Source organism: Nomascus leucogenys, chromosome 6, assembly GCF_006542625.1.
Source record: "Nomascus leucogenys isolate Asia chromosome 6, Asia_NLE_v1, whole genome shotgun sequence".
Classification (NCBI taxonomy): domain Eukaryota; kingdom Metazoa; phylum Chordata; class Mammalia; order Primates; family Hylobatidae; genus Nomascus; species Nomascus leucogenys.
This window is the reverse complement of record NC_044386.1, coordinates 40,080,086-40,091,108: the sequence shown is the minus strand read 5'-3', so window position 1 is coordinate 40,091,108 and position 11,023 is coordinate 40,080,086. Positions and strand designations below refer to the sequence as shown.

Sequence of the window (11,023 nt, the reverse complement as noted above, 5' to 3'; positions counted from 1 at the left end):
GACTTTTTTCTTCTCCGGACTGAATCCTAAATAATTCAATCTGTATTGAAAATATTATGAGGATGCCTACAAAAATAGAATGATTCAGGTCACTATTGACCTTTGAATGGCCCCGAATGAGACATGATGCCAGTATTTAATAAGTCTGCCTGAGCAGGGCAGAAAAATTAAAAGGCCCTTTTAAGTATCAAGCAAGTATGAATATTTGTATGCCCATTTTGTATATCACTCTTGTCAATCCCCCAATTTTTTGGTTAGCCAAGAGCGCTCATGATCACAGGTGTTAAAAATTATAATGTATTAGCATACTGAATCCAGCAATATATGTTTTAAAAAATACATCATGATCTAGTGGGATTTATTCCATGAACTCAATATTGGTTTAGCACTTGAAAATCAGTTAATATTAGTCAACACATTAACATTAAAAAGGAAGTAAACCATGTGATAATATCAGTAGATGCAGAAAATCTTTTAAGAATTTAACCCCTTGTCATTATTAAAACAAAACATAACAAATTAGAAAAGTGGATTCCCTTATTTATTTAAAGCTGTATCTATAAGAGACATACACAGTTAATATTCCATCTTGAAAGAAATAAAAATGTTTAACCCCAAAATATGTTTATTTGACATATTTTCAGATGGCTGTCAGAGAACCAGCAAAATAAGTAGCCCTGCAATGCTGTGGTTTGTGGGAAAAATCTGCATCTGTAGAAAATCTGCATTGATTCATACAGGCCTTCTCTTGTCTGGATCTAGGAAGGATTAACAGAGCCTGAAACCGTAAAAATTTTCTCCCTCCTATAACCTGTTTTACCATGATGCACTTTTTTCTGTAACCTCAAGATGGTATATAACCTCCTGCACCTCACTGAGGGGCTGGGCAATCATACATTTTATATGTGTTTTCTCCTATTAATCTGCCTCTGTGAGTTGATTTTAGAGCAAACTTTCAGAGTGCTAAGAGAAAGATTTCCCTTGGCCCCTGAAGATTTGGTGCTGTGAGCAGGAACCCAAAGTTTGGCTCTTTTGGAAGCCCACAGTTGAGGGAAACCAGGAGCTGATCAGCCAGCATAAGGATAAAGAATTTTTACCAGGCAGGTTCCAGGCCCCACTCTGTGGAATGTGGTGAAGTAGACAGTAAATATCACTCTGTATTTTTCCTGTCCAAAATATTGACTGATGGGAGAAAAGGATTTGTGGGACTAGTGCTGGTGTATCAACTCTGGTGTACTTTTTGGTACTTTGTAGTATGAATCATGTTGTTTCATCCCCTTTCCTCCCAGAATAATCTTTTCTTTGTCTTTATCTTTCTGTGTTGTTCTGTCATAAAGAGGAGTAAGGAGTACAGCAGTACAGTACAGATGAAGGTTTTCTCTCATCTTGTTTTTTTAAAATTTAATTTCTTTTTTTTTAGACAGAGTCTTGCACTGTCGCCCAGGGTGGGGTGCAGTGGCATGATCTGGGCTCACTGCAACCTCTGCCTCCTGGGTTGAAACAATTCTCGTGCCTCAACCTCTGTGTAGCGGGGATTATAGGCATGCACCACCACACCCAGCTAATTTTTATATTTTTAGTAGAGACTGGGTTTCACCATGCTGGCCAGGCCTCAAACTCCTGGCTTCAAGTGATCTGCCCACTTCGGCCTCCCAACGTGCTGGGATTACAGGCGTGAGCCACCAGTTCCCAGCTCTATTTTGTTTTTGTTTTAGGGACAGGGTCTTACTCTTTCACCCAGGCTGAAATGCAGTGGCATGATTATAGTTCTCTGTAACTTCAAACTTCTGGACTCAAGCCATCCTCCTGCCTTAGCCTCCCTAGTAACCAGGACTATAGGCTCATGCCACCATACCCAGCTAATTTTTAAAAAATACTTTTGTAGAGATGGGACTCCCTATGTGCCCAGCCTGCTTATGAACTCCTGGCCTCCCGAAGCACTAGGATTACAGGTGTGAGCTACCATGCTAGGCCTGAAATAATCAATATGCCAGAGGTATATTGGTATATTGGTATATTGGGGTTGTGTATTCTGGTGTCCAACAGTCATATTTTGAGAGAGTGTGTCCAGAATAATCAACTCAGAACGTAGGTTACTATCCTGAACTGGAGTGTTAGGGAGAAGGGACACAGTAAAATCACACACACACAAACACACACACTACATTAGAAGATGAGCCTTAAATTTGCACCAATAATTGATTTCTTAACTCCGAATGCTAAAATTACATTTATCTATTCAGCCACAGACAGAGCTATATACACTCCAACTTCCCTAAGTGAGGCTGTGCATCTACAAAATGGAGAGAACTGAGAAGCAAGCCCAGCACAAAGCATGTACTCACCACATTTTTCGGTTGAGAATGAAACAAGATAAAGCACAAAATATAGTTTGCATGGTGTCTGTCACAAATAATGATTTTCATGCCACAAACCACACAGTATGTGAGGAGAACTAAAAGGAGAGGCAGGAAGCTGAAAGTGTTTATGAGAAATTGCACCTTACAGATACTGGAGGAGTGGGGAAGATGATTTTCCCACTTACTCAACCATTTCAGTGTATTGAGCTACACTGTGAAAAAAACAAATACAATAAAAAAATAGGTTTCAAAAAATTACAACTCGGCTTGGCATGGTGGCTCATGCCTGTAATCCTGGCACTTTGGGAGGCCGAGGTGGGTGGATCACATGAGACCAGGAGTTTGAGGCTAGCCTGGCCAACATGGTGAAACCCCGTTTCTTCTAAATATACAAAAATTACCCGGGTGTTGTGGCAGGAGCCAGTGGTCCCAGCTACTCTGGAGGCTGAGGCACAAGAATGGCTTGAACCTGGGAAGCAGAGATTACAGTGAACTGAGATCGTGCCACTGCATTCCAGCCTGGGCGACAGAGCAAGATTCTGTCTCAAAAATAAATAAACAAGTGAACAAAATAAAAATAATTTAAAAAATAAAAAATCACAACTCTAATCTCTATGCTATTTTCAAGACATAAACAAATTAAAAAATGGCACTAAAGATTGAAAATAAAGGAGTGGATACCTGAATTTAATCAATTCTAGGGTAAATTTTTTTCTTTTTTTTTTTTTTTTTTTTTTTTTTTTTGAGACGGAGTCTCACTCTGTCGCCCAGGCTGGAGTGCAGTGGCGCGATCTCGGCTCACTGCAAGCTCCGCCTCCCGGGTTCACGCCATTCTCCTGCCTCAGCCTCTCCGAGTAGCTGGGACTACAGGCGCCCGCCACCGCACCCGGCTAATTTTTTGTATTTTTTTTTAGTAGAGACAGGGTTTCACTGTAGTCTCGATCTCCTGACCTTGTGATCCACCCGCCTCCGCCTCCCAAAGTGCTGGGATTACAGGCGTGAGCCACCGCGCCCGGCCTTCTCATTTAGTATCTCTGAAATATGTACATATTTTTAAGTGGGTGGCCTCTTACCATTGGGACACGGTATAATTTGCAGCATTTTCCTCTGTTAATGGTATATGTAATAATGTCTCAGGTGACCCCTTCTTACAGAGGTTGTAATCCCAGCTATATTATTTTTTATTTTATTTTCTGAGACAACGTCTCCCTCTGTCACCCAGACTGAACTGCAGTGGTGCAGTCTCAGATCATCATTCACTGCAGCCTGGATCTCTAGGGCTCAAGAGATCCTCCCACTTCAGCTTCCCGAGTAGCTGGGACTACAGGCACTCAAGACCAAATCCGACTAATTTTTCATTTTTTTTTTTTTTTTTTGGTAGAGGCAGGATCTTGCTTTGTGCTTAGGGTGGTCTTGAACTTCTGGGCTAAAGAGATCCTCCTGACTCAGCCTCCCAAAGTACTGGGATTACAGGAGGGAGCTACTGCTCTGGGTCAGCTTTTCTGCTAAAATGCTTTGCTGAGGTGGAAATGAGGAGGGTGAAGCAGTGGGCGGCCATTTGTTTAAAAAGGCTCTACCTAGGCTATTCCATCTGGTGAAGTGCTTGTAACTTTTAAGGTGGAAACGATGCCATTTTTCCTTTATTCTCCCGTCTATAAGACCAGAAGGCAATTGGAGGATACTCAAATACCAGGGAGAAACCAGGTAGCAGAAGTAGTAGTATAGTGGGAGGGGAAGCTCAAAGCAAACGCCTGGGGAGTGAGAATTGCGACCCCAAATTGGGTCTCCTGACTTGTCAAGGCCCATCTCTGGGCTCCTCTGCACCTGTCCTCTGCCCAGGTTCATCCAGAAAAGGGTGGAATTGGTTGCATGGTGTTCTCAGGATGCGATTGGGAGATGATGCGTTCGCGTGGGAACGCTCCTGGTAGGGTCTGTAAGTCTCTTGGGGGGATTACATCTGGATGTGTAATTTTTTTGGGGGAAATGTGAAAGCTTATGGGAAAAATATGTTTTTCTTCCAAGCAGTGGCAGTTCCTTATTTCCTATGAGGAAGGAGTTTATAGCCCCACTCTTGACTGAAAAGTGTGAGAGAGAATTCAAGCGCTTGAAAATTCACCTGTTTTGCATTTCTAGAAAGACAGAGAAAGCGTCAGTGATCCATTTCACAGATCAAGGGTATAGGAAAGTGGATGGCACTTTGAGATGTTCATTAGGTTTGGAGAGGGAGCAGACGTCTGCCATCAATCCCACCTCTTGTGCTGGAGTCTTGCAGTTCATTTTTCTCTCCTGCCCTCTTCCAACTCCTATGCCCAATATCAAGGACATATGACAGAGTTAACCATCAGAATCAACGAGCGATTCCCACAGAGTTCCGTCCCGCAGGAGAGGTACCGGGACAGGCCGGGGAGACCTGAAGCTGCGATCAGAAAACGCTGTGCCTTTTACGCTCCTAGGGAACCTTAGCCCGAGACTTTCAAGTTTCAAGGGCAAGCCCTTGTCGGCCCCTCCTGTAGGATCCTGTGGGCTCTGGACCGGGAGGAGAGCCTGGGAGCGAGGGGTGGCCTGGAAAAGCCAAATCACGGAGGTTGGATGGCTGTTACCGGCATGGGAAGCTGTTGGCGACCAGAATGGTTTATACTTTGTTCCTGGGACCAACAGGATCTGCTTGGTTCTCGGCGCATAAGCCGAATACTCTCCTCCTGCGCAATGCACTGGGTGGAATGCAAGAACAATACAGACTTCCTGCGGGCCTCGGTGGCCCACGCCTGTGATCCCAGCACGTTGGGAGGCCCAGGCGGGCGAATCGCTTGAGCTCAGGAGTTTGAGACCAGCCTGGGCAACGTAGCGAGACCCCCGTCACTAATACACATATAATATATCATATATCATATAAGATATATATGATCATATATCATATGATATATATGATATATATATCATATGATCATATATATCATATATAATATGATATATATGATCATATATCATGATATATGATCATATATAATATGATATATCATATATAATATATCATATATGACACATCATATATAATAGTTTATTATATTATATAATAAACTATATTATAATGTTTATTATATAATATTTTATATTACATATACAATATGTTATATATTATATAATACATGATATAATTTATATATTATATATCATATATTATATATAACATGATGTGTCATGTATGACATATTATATGTAATATATAATATGTGATATATTATATAGTATATGATATATAAATTATATATCATATACTATATGCATTATATATTATATAATTATATTATATATTACATGTTATATACAATATGTAATATATTATATATTACATAATATATGTAACATGTAATATATATATATATAAATTAGACGGGGGTGGTAGCACTCACCTGTGGACTCAGGTACTCTAGAGGCTGGGGCGGGAGGATCGCTGGATCCCAGGAAGTCGAGGCTGCGCTGAGCCAAGATGACACCACTGCACCAGCCTAGGCGACAGAGGAAAAAAGAAAAGAAAAAGACAACAGACTTCCCTAAGCCCGTGGGGGACAGAGTGGGTAGAGCCGATAGCACTTTGGTGGCACCGAGTGGGCAGTTGGTCGGTCGCTGCACCGTTCCTTTCCCAGCGCCGGCGGTTTCTCACCGGCAACGCCACGCCTTTGTCAGCGTTATCCCATGCTTTCTGGCGGCAGCCTTCTTTCCGCCAAAAGTTGTCTTTTGCAACTGCACAGGCATTTGCTACAGGCAGGTGATCGCTGGGTCCCAGCGCCGCTGGTTTCACAACTTCGCGGGTGCCCCCCACCATCCCCAGCCCGCAGCATAATCGGTGAAGGGAGCCTGCGGTTTCTCCGCCGCGCCTTCGCCCGTTGCGTCCTGCGAAGCCAGTGGAATCGGTGGTCACAAGGTTGGTTTCACCAAGTCCGGCGTTTCTTGGCACCGGCACCGCTCTGCGCTTTTGCTGGCCCAGGCCGGTCTCAGCACCGTTAGGTGCTCTCTAAAGGCGACTGTCTGTCGTGGGTAGCAAAGCTGCTATGGGACGACAGTTTTTTAGAAGTTTCTAGTCGAGCCCGTCTGGCGGTTTCTGGATCGCAGAACCACTGGTTGCGCGGAGCTGGATGTACTTCTGTGGCCGCGCATGTTTCTCTGTCGTATCCCCCACGGCTATCGTCCACATCGCGGTGTTTCCCTGGCCCCACCGCCACGTGGGCAACTCCTTCAGTGGCTGCGGGGTTCGCTCCACTGAGTTGCTGGTTTTGATCCGCGCTTTCTCCCAGAGAGCAGACCAGACACTTTTCTGTTGGTGTCAACTGGTAGTTGTGCTGTGCACAGTTTCCTCGTCTCGGTGCCGGGCTTTCTCCATCCGAGGCCCTCTCGTGCCGGCGTCGCGGTCGCAGCACCCGGCGTTTCCGTTGGCTCTTTCGCCAGCGGCGCGGAGCCGGCGGTTTTGCTGTCACAGCACTTGTTGCACGGAGTTTCTCGGCAGCCGAACTTCTCTTTTTTTCTCAGAGTCGACGGTTTCTTGGTGACAGCACCGTTGGTCGCGCCAAAACAAATGTCGTCCTTGACAACCCCGCCGGCTGCATTCCCTTTCAGGCTCCTGGCACCGCCATTTCGCCGAGCCGTGGTCTCTTGTTCACAGCTCTGTGCCTCCATTTCTCGGTGGCGGCAGCCCTCAGGCCGCGGATGTGGGAGATTCAAAGTCGCAGCTGCCCCAGTTGCGCCCAGTCTGGCGTTGTCGGATGGGTGCTGCAGGGCTGGGCGGGGGGGGGGCCCGACGCTCCTCGGAGCCGGTGACAGGGGAGCTGCAGGGGCACAGTCTCTTCCCAGCGCCGCCGCCGCCGCACGGGTTCCGGCTCGGCCTCCAGAACGCAGTCCTGTGGCGGCGCCGCTGGCGTCTCTGCCGCAGGACCCCACGGTTTCGCGCGTCGTTGGCTTCTTGGTCCTAGCAAGTTTCGATTTCGCGGCGCCTGGGATTTCCACCCCCTGCCCAAGTAGGGGAATAGCCAAAATGTGATTTCTCAGCCCAACCAAGTCCTGACTTCAGACAAACACCGGTCTAGCCCTGGCTGCGATATCTAGGCCGTAGGAAGTCAACGTTTCCCCATGCGAAGGCGAAGTCACTCTGTGACTCGTTTGTCAGCAGCTCCGGGTTTCCAGTAGGCTCGGATTTCTAATCATAGCAACCATGGAGTCAGCCTAGCCTCAAGTTTCTTAGTCCTAGCAAGTTCCGGTTTCCTCCTGGTAAGACTTGCTTTAGCTGCGCAAGAAATGTTTAACTCCTGTGGAAATATGGGTACCAGCGAATGCGTTTTTTTTTTTTTTTTTTTTTTAAAGTTTAGTGATGACCAGTTTAGCAGTGTTGGGAGCTCTTATACCAAGTTTGGTTTCGCAATATCGAGTCCCGTCTTAGCTATGCTTGTGTGTTTTAAAACTCCCGTGGAAGTCAGGAAATGCCGGCGAACGCGATTTCTCAGTTTTACCAAGCTCCCTTTGACAATAGCAAGTCCTGCCCATCGAGACTTTTTCCTCCTGTAGACCAAAGCGGGATATAGCAGCTACTGCGATTTTTCAGACGTAGCTAAACACGTTTAACCGTGGCTATTTCTCAGTTTTACCAACGCGATTTCTCAGTTTTACCAAGCTCCCTTTGACAATAGCAAGTCCTGCCCATTGAGACTTTTTCCTCCTATAGACCAAATCGGGATATAGCAGCTACTGCGATTTTTTAGACGTAGCTAAACACGTTTAACCGTGGCTAATTTGTCGTAGCAAATTATGACAGGAGCAACCTGCAGGGGTTTAGATCTGACAGAAATATTTTAATGGTAGGCATTGCATCGCTTAGCCATATTTGAAATTTCTTCTTTGTAGGGTTGGTTCTCTGTAATTTTTGCTTATCTTAAAATTATTTTTGTGTCTTGCTCTGAGGACAGCGTTACCGATGTGTTCTTCATTTTTACTTGCATTTCAGACTTTCATTATTTCACATTTTTATTTTTATTTCAATGTTATGTATTTTTTTCTACTAATTTTGACCGTCTCAGATTCGTGCTTTTTGACTTTCATTCTCTTTTTTTTTTTTTTTTTGAGACGGAATCTTTCTCTGTCCCCCAGGCTGGAGTGCAGTGGCGCGATCTCGGCTCACTGCAAGCTCCGCCTCCCTGGTTCAGGCCATTCTCCTGCCTCAGCCTCCCGACTAGTTGGCGCCTGCCAACACGCCCGGCTAATTTTTTTTTATTTTTAGTAAAGACGTGGTTTCACCGTGTTAGCCAGGATGGTCTCGATCTCCTGACCTCGTGATCCGCCAGCCTCGGCCTCCCGAAGTGCTGGGATTACAGGCTTCAGCCACCGCGCCCGGCCTTGACTTTCATTCTCTCAGGAGGCAGGGGGCCGAGCTCGGTCTTAGCCTCGCTGGTATTAGGTTCCGGGTGCTGTCTGGCGGCTCCGCTTCCTATGCGGAGCTGGCGGTTTTGTATCAGCACGTTTGCCAGTAGCGCCCACTGGGCGTTTTCTCAGTTGCTGCAGCCAACGTGACATTCGCCGTTCGCGGGGTCCTTACGTTCTCAGTGCTGTCACTTTCTCGGTCCTACAACCGCTAGTATCTCCTAGGAACTTCCTGAACCACGTTTTGCGATGCAGAACGGTGATTGCACCGAGCCGCTGTTGGCACTAGTAATTCTGTGGTACCATTAGCCGGCACTTTTTCTGTCACAACCCATTAAAACGGGTTAAAACATATTAAACCTATCAAACACATTGAACGGATTAAAACACATTAAAATGCCACATTTTTCTGGTACAGCACATTGAAACGGAGTTGGTTCATTCCTCCAAACACGTTGCTTAGGTGTGGAAGCACCGCTCTTTTCTAAGAGCACGCGGTTTCTCTTTAGCAGCACCCGTTCTGGCGCCGAAACGGGTATTCGTTTGGCAATACCAGCGCTATCCGCTAGGTGCCGGCGCTTGCTAAGTCCAACGCGCCGGTTTCTCGTTCGCAAGGTGGTTAGCGCAGAGCCCTAGCGGGACAGTTTTCCGGTGGCAGCAACGCTCATTTCCCGGAAACGGGTGGTTCTTGGCCCTTGCAGCGCTCTTTAATACCTGCGTTCTGTAGCGCTAGTTCTCTGCAAGGTTTGCTTAGTGTCATTTCATTTCGGTTTCTTTTCTCGCTATGTTTTTCTGTCGGAATTACGGTTCGTTTTGGCTCTATGTACTCTCTAAAATGTTATCGTTTTTCATTTGTCTACTAATTTTCGTGCATTTGTTACTACTGAGTTTCTTAACATCCGACTGGCCTCCGCCCACGGGCTCTGGAGAGCATAAATACTCAGGCTGATGTTAGTGCAGCAGACTCTCCCTCCTTCATCAGCGCAAACGTTGGTCTGTGGCTTAAGCGATGGAGCAACATTTTCTTGGCGGTGTGAAGCGGGCTTGGGATGCCTCAGAGGTGGCGCCGGAGCCCCAGCCTCCACCTACTGTGAGTTCAGAAGATCGTGGGCCGTGGCCTCTTCCTTTGTATCCGGTACTAGGAGAGTACTCATTGGACAGCTGTGATTTGGGACTGCTTTCCAGTCCTTGCTGGCGGCTGCCCGGAGTCTACTGGCAAAACGGACTCTTGCCTGGAGTCCAGAGCACCTTGGAACCAAGTACAGCGAGGCCCACTGAGTTCAGTTGGCCGGGGACGCAGAAGCAGCAAGAGGCACCCGTAGAAGAGGTGGGGCAGGCAGAGGAACCCGACAGACTCAAGCTCCAGCAGCTTCCCTGGTGCAGGCCTCCCCATCCCGGGGACAGACAGCAGGACACCGAGGTCTGTGACAGCGAGTGCCTTTTGGAACGCCGCCATCCTCCTGCCCTCCGCCTGCGGCGCCACCTCCCGGGTTTCTCAGACTGCCTGGAGTGGATTCTTCGCGTTGGTTTTGCCGCGTTCTCTCTACTCTGGGCGTGCTGCCCACGGATCTGTGGAGCTAAGCAGCCTTAGATAGCAGCAGAAGGCTTTTTGGATTCTCCTCCTTGAAAAGATTCTCAGTTACCAAACGTCTCCACCTAGAAAATAAAAATACGTTAAGACGTGCTTTCATTGCTGGTCGTCAGTTTTTAAATTCTCTTTTCCCTGACGTTTTTTTCTTGTTTCGCGTCGCTTATTACTTTCAGTTTCCTTGCATTTTACACATTTATATTTATTTCATTAAATATTTCATTCGTATCTGTTTTAACTTTGACAAATCTATTTTACGATTGTAGAATTCTTAGAGTTTTCGGCAAATTTAAAATTTGTTTTTTCCATTGTATTTTTAAATCTTATTCCTATTTTTCTAATTATTGCTTTTTAAATATATTGTTTGTTTACATTTAATTTTATATCATCTCTTTTACGTTATTATAACATCTTTTTAATTTTAATTGTTAATTTTATTTTTAACAGCAGTCTTTCTTTTTTTCAGTATATCGATTCATTGTGTTTTACACTCAGGAATTTTATTCACGGTCATAAGATGAGAGTTTTATTAATCTTTGATGTTTCTCGTGGAAGGACCACGCAATTACTTATATTAATACAACTTCACAGATGACCGGTTCTTAATATTACTTATTCTGGCGGGGCAGCGTGGCTCACGGCAGTAACGTCAGCACTTTTCAGCGGCGGAGGC

General features: G+C 45.7%; 2 protein-coding genes across 3 annotated transcripts; one reads left to right on the top strand and one right to left on the bottom strand.

Annotated features, from left to right (window-relative positions):
• Nucleotides 1-4,098: 4,098 nt before the first annotated feature.
• On the bottom strand, nt 4,099-7,202 carry LOC100592177. 2 transcript variants are annotated; one of them, XM_030814026.1, is made up of 2 exons: nt 5,771-7,202; nt 4,099-4,663 (listed from the first exon to the last, which is right to left on the bottom strand). In XM_030814026.1, exon 1 carries the CDS (start codon nt 7,029-7,031, stop codon nt 6,594-6,596), a length of 438 nt encoding a protein of 145 aa, XP_030669886.1. In that variant the 5' UTR covers nt 7,032-7,202; the 3' UTR covers nt 4,099-4,663; nt 5,771-6,593. The 2 variants fall into 2 exon arrangements, with proteins under 2 accessions (XP_030669886.1, XP_030669884.1); XM_030814024.1 differs by having other exon boundaries at nt 4,099-4,922; nt 5,771-7,201.
• Nucleotides 7,203-9,477: 2,275 nt separating this feature from the next.
• On the top strand, nt 9,478-10,733 carry LOC100584992 (annexin-2 receptor). Its single transcript, XM_003277743.4, has one exon. It carries the CDS (start codon nt 9,772-9,774, stop codon nt 10,351-10,353), a length of 582 nt encoding a protein of 193 aa, XP_003277791.2. The 5' UTR covers nt 9,478-9,771; the 3' UTR covers nt 10,354-10,733.
• The last annotated feature ends 290 nt before the right edge of the window (nt 10,734-11,023 follow it).

What these genes read in the sequence shown, in the direction of transcription:
- LOC100592177 (XM_030814026.1), bottom strand. Translation starts at nt 7,031, where the DNA reads ATGGAGGCACAGAGCTGTGAACAAGAGACCACGGCTCGGCGAAATGGC.
- LOC100584992 (XM_003277743.4), top strand. Translation starts at nt 9,772, where the DNA reads ATGGAGCAACATTTTCTTGGCGGTGTGAAGCGGGCTTGGGATGCCTCA.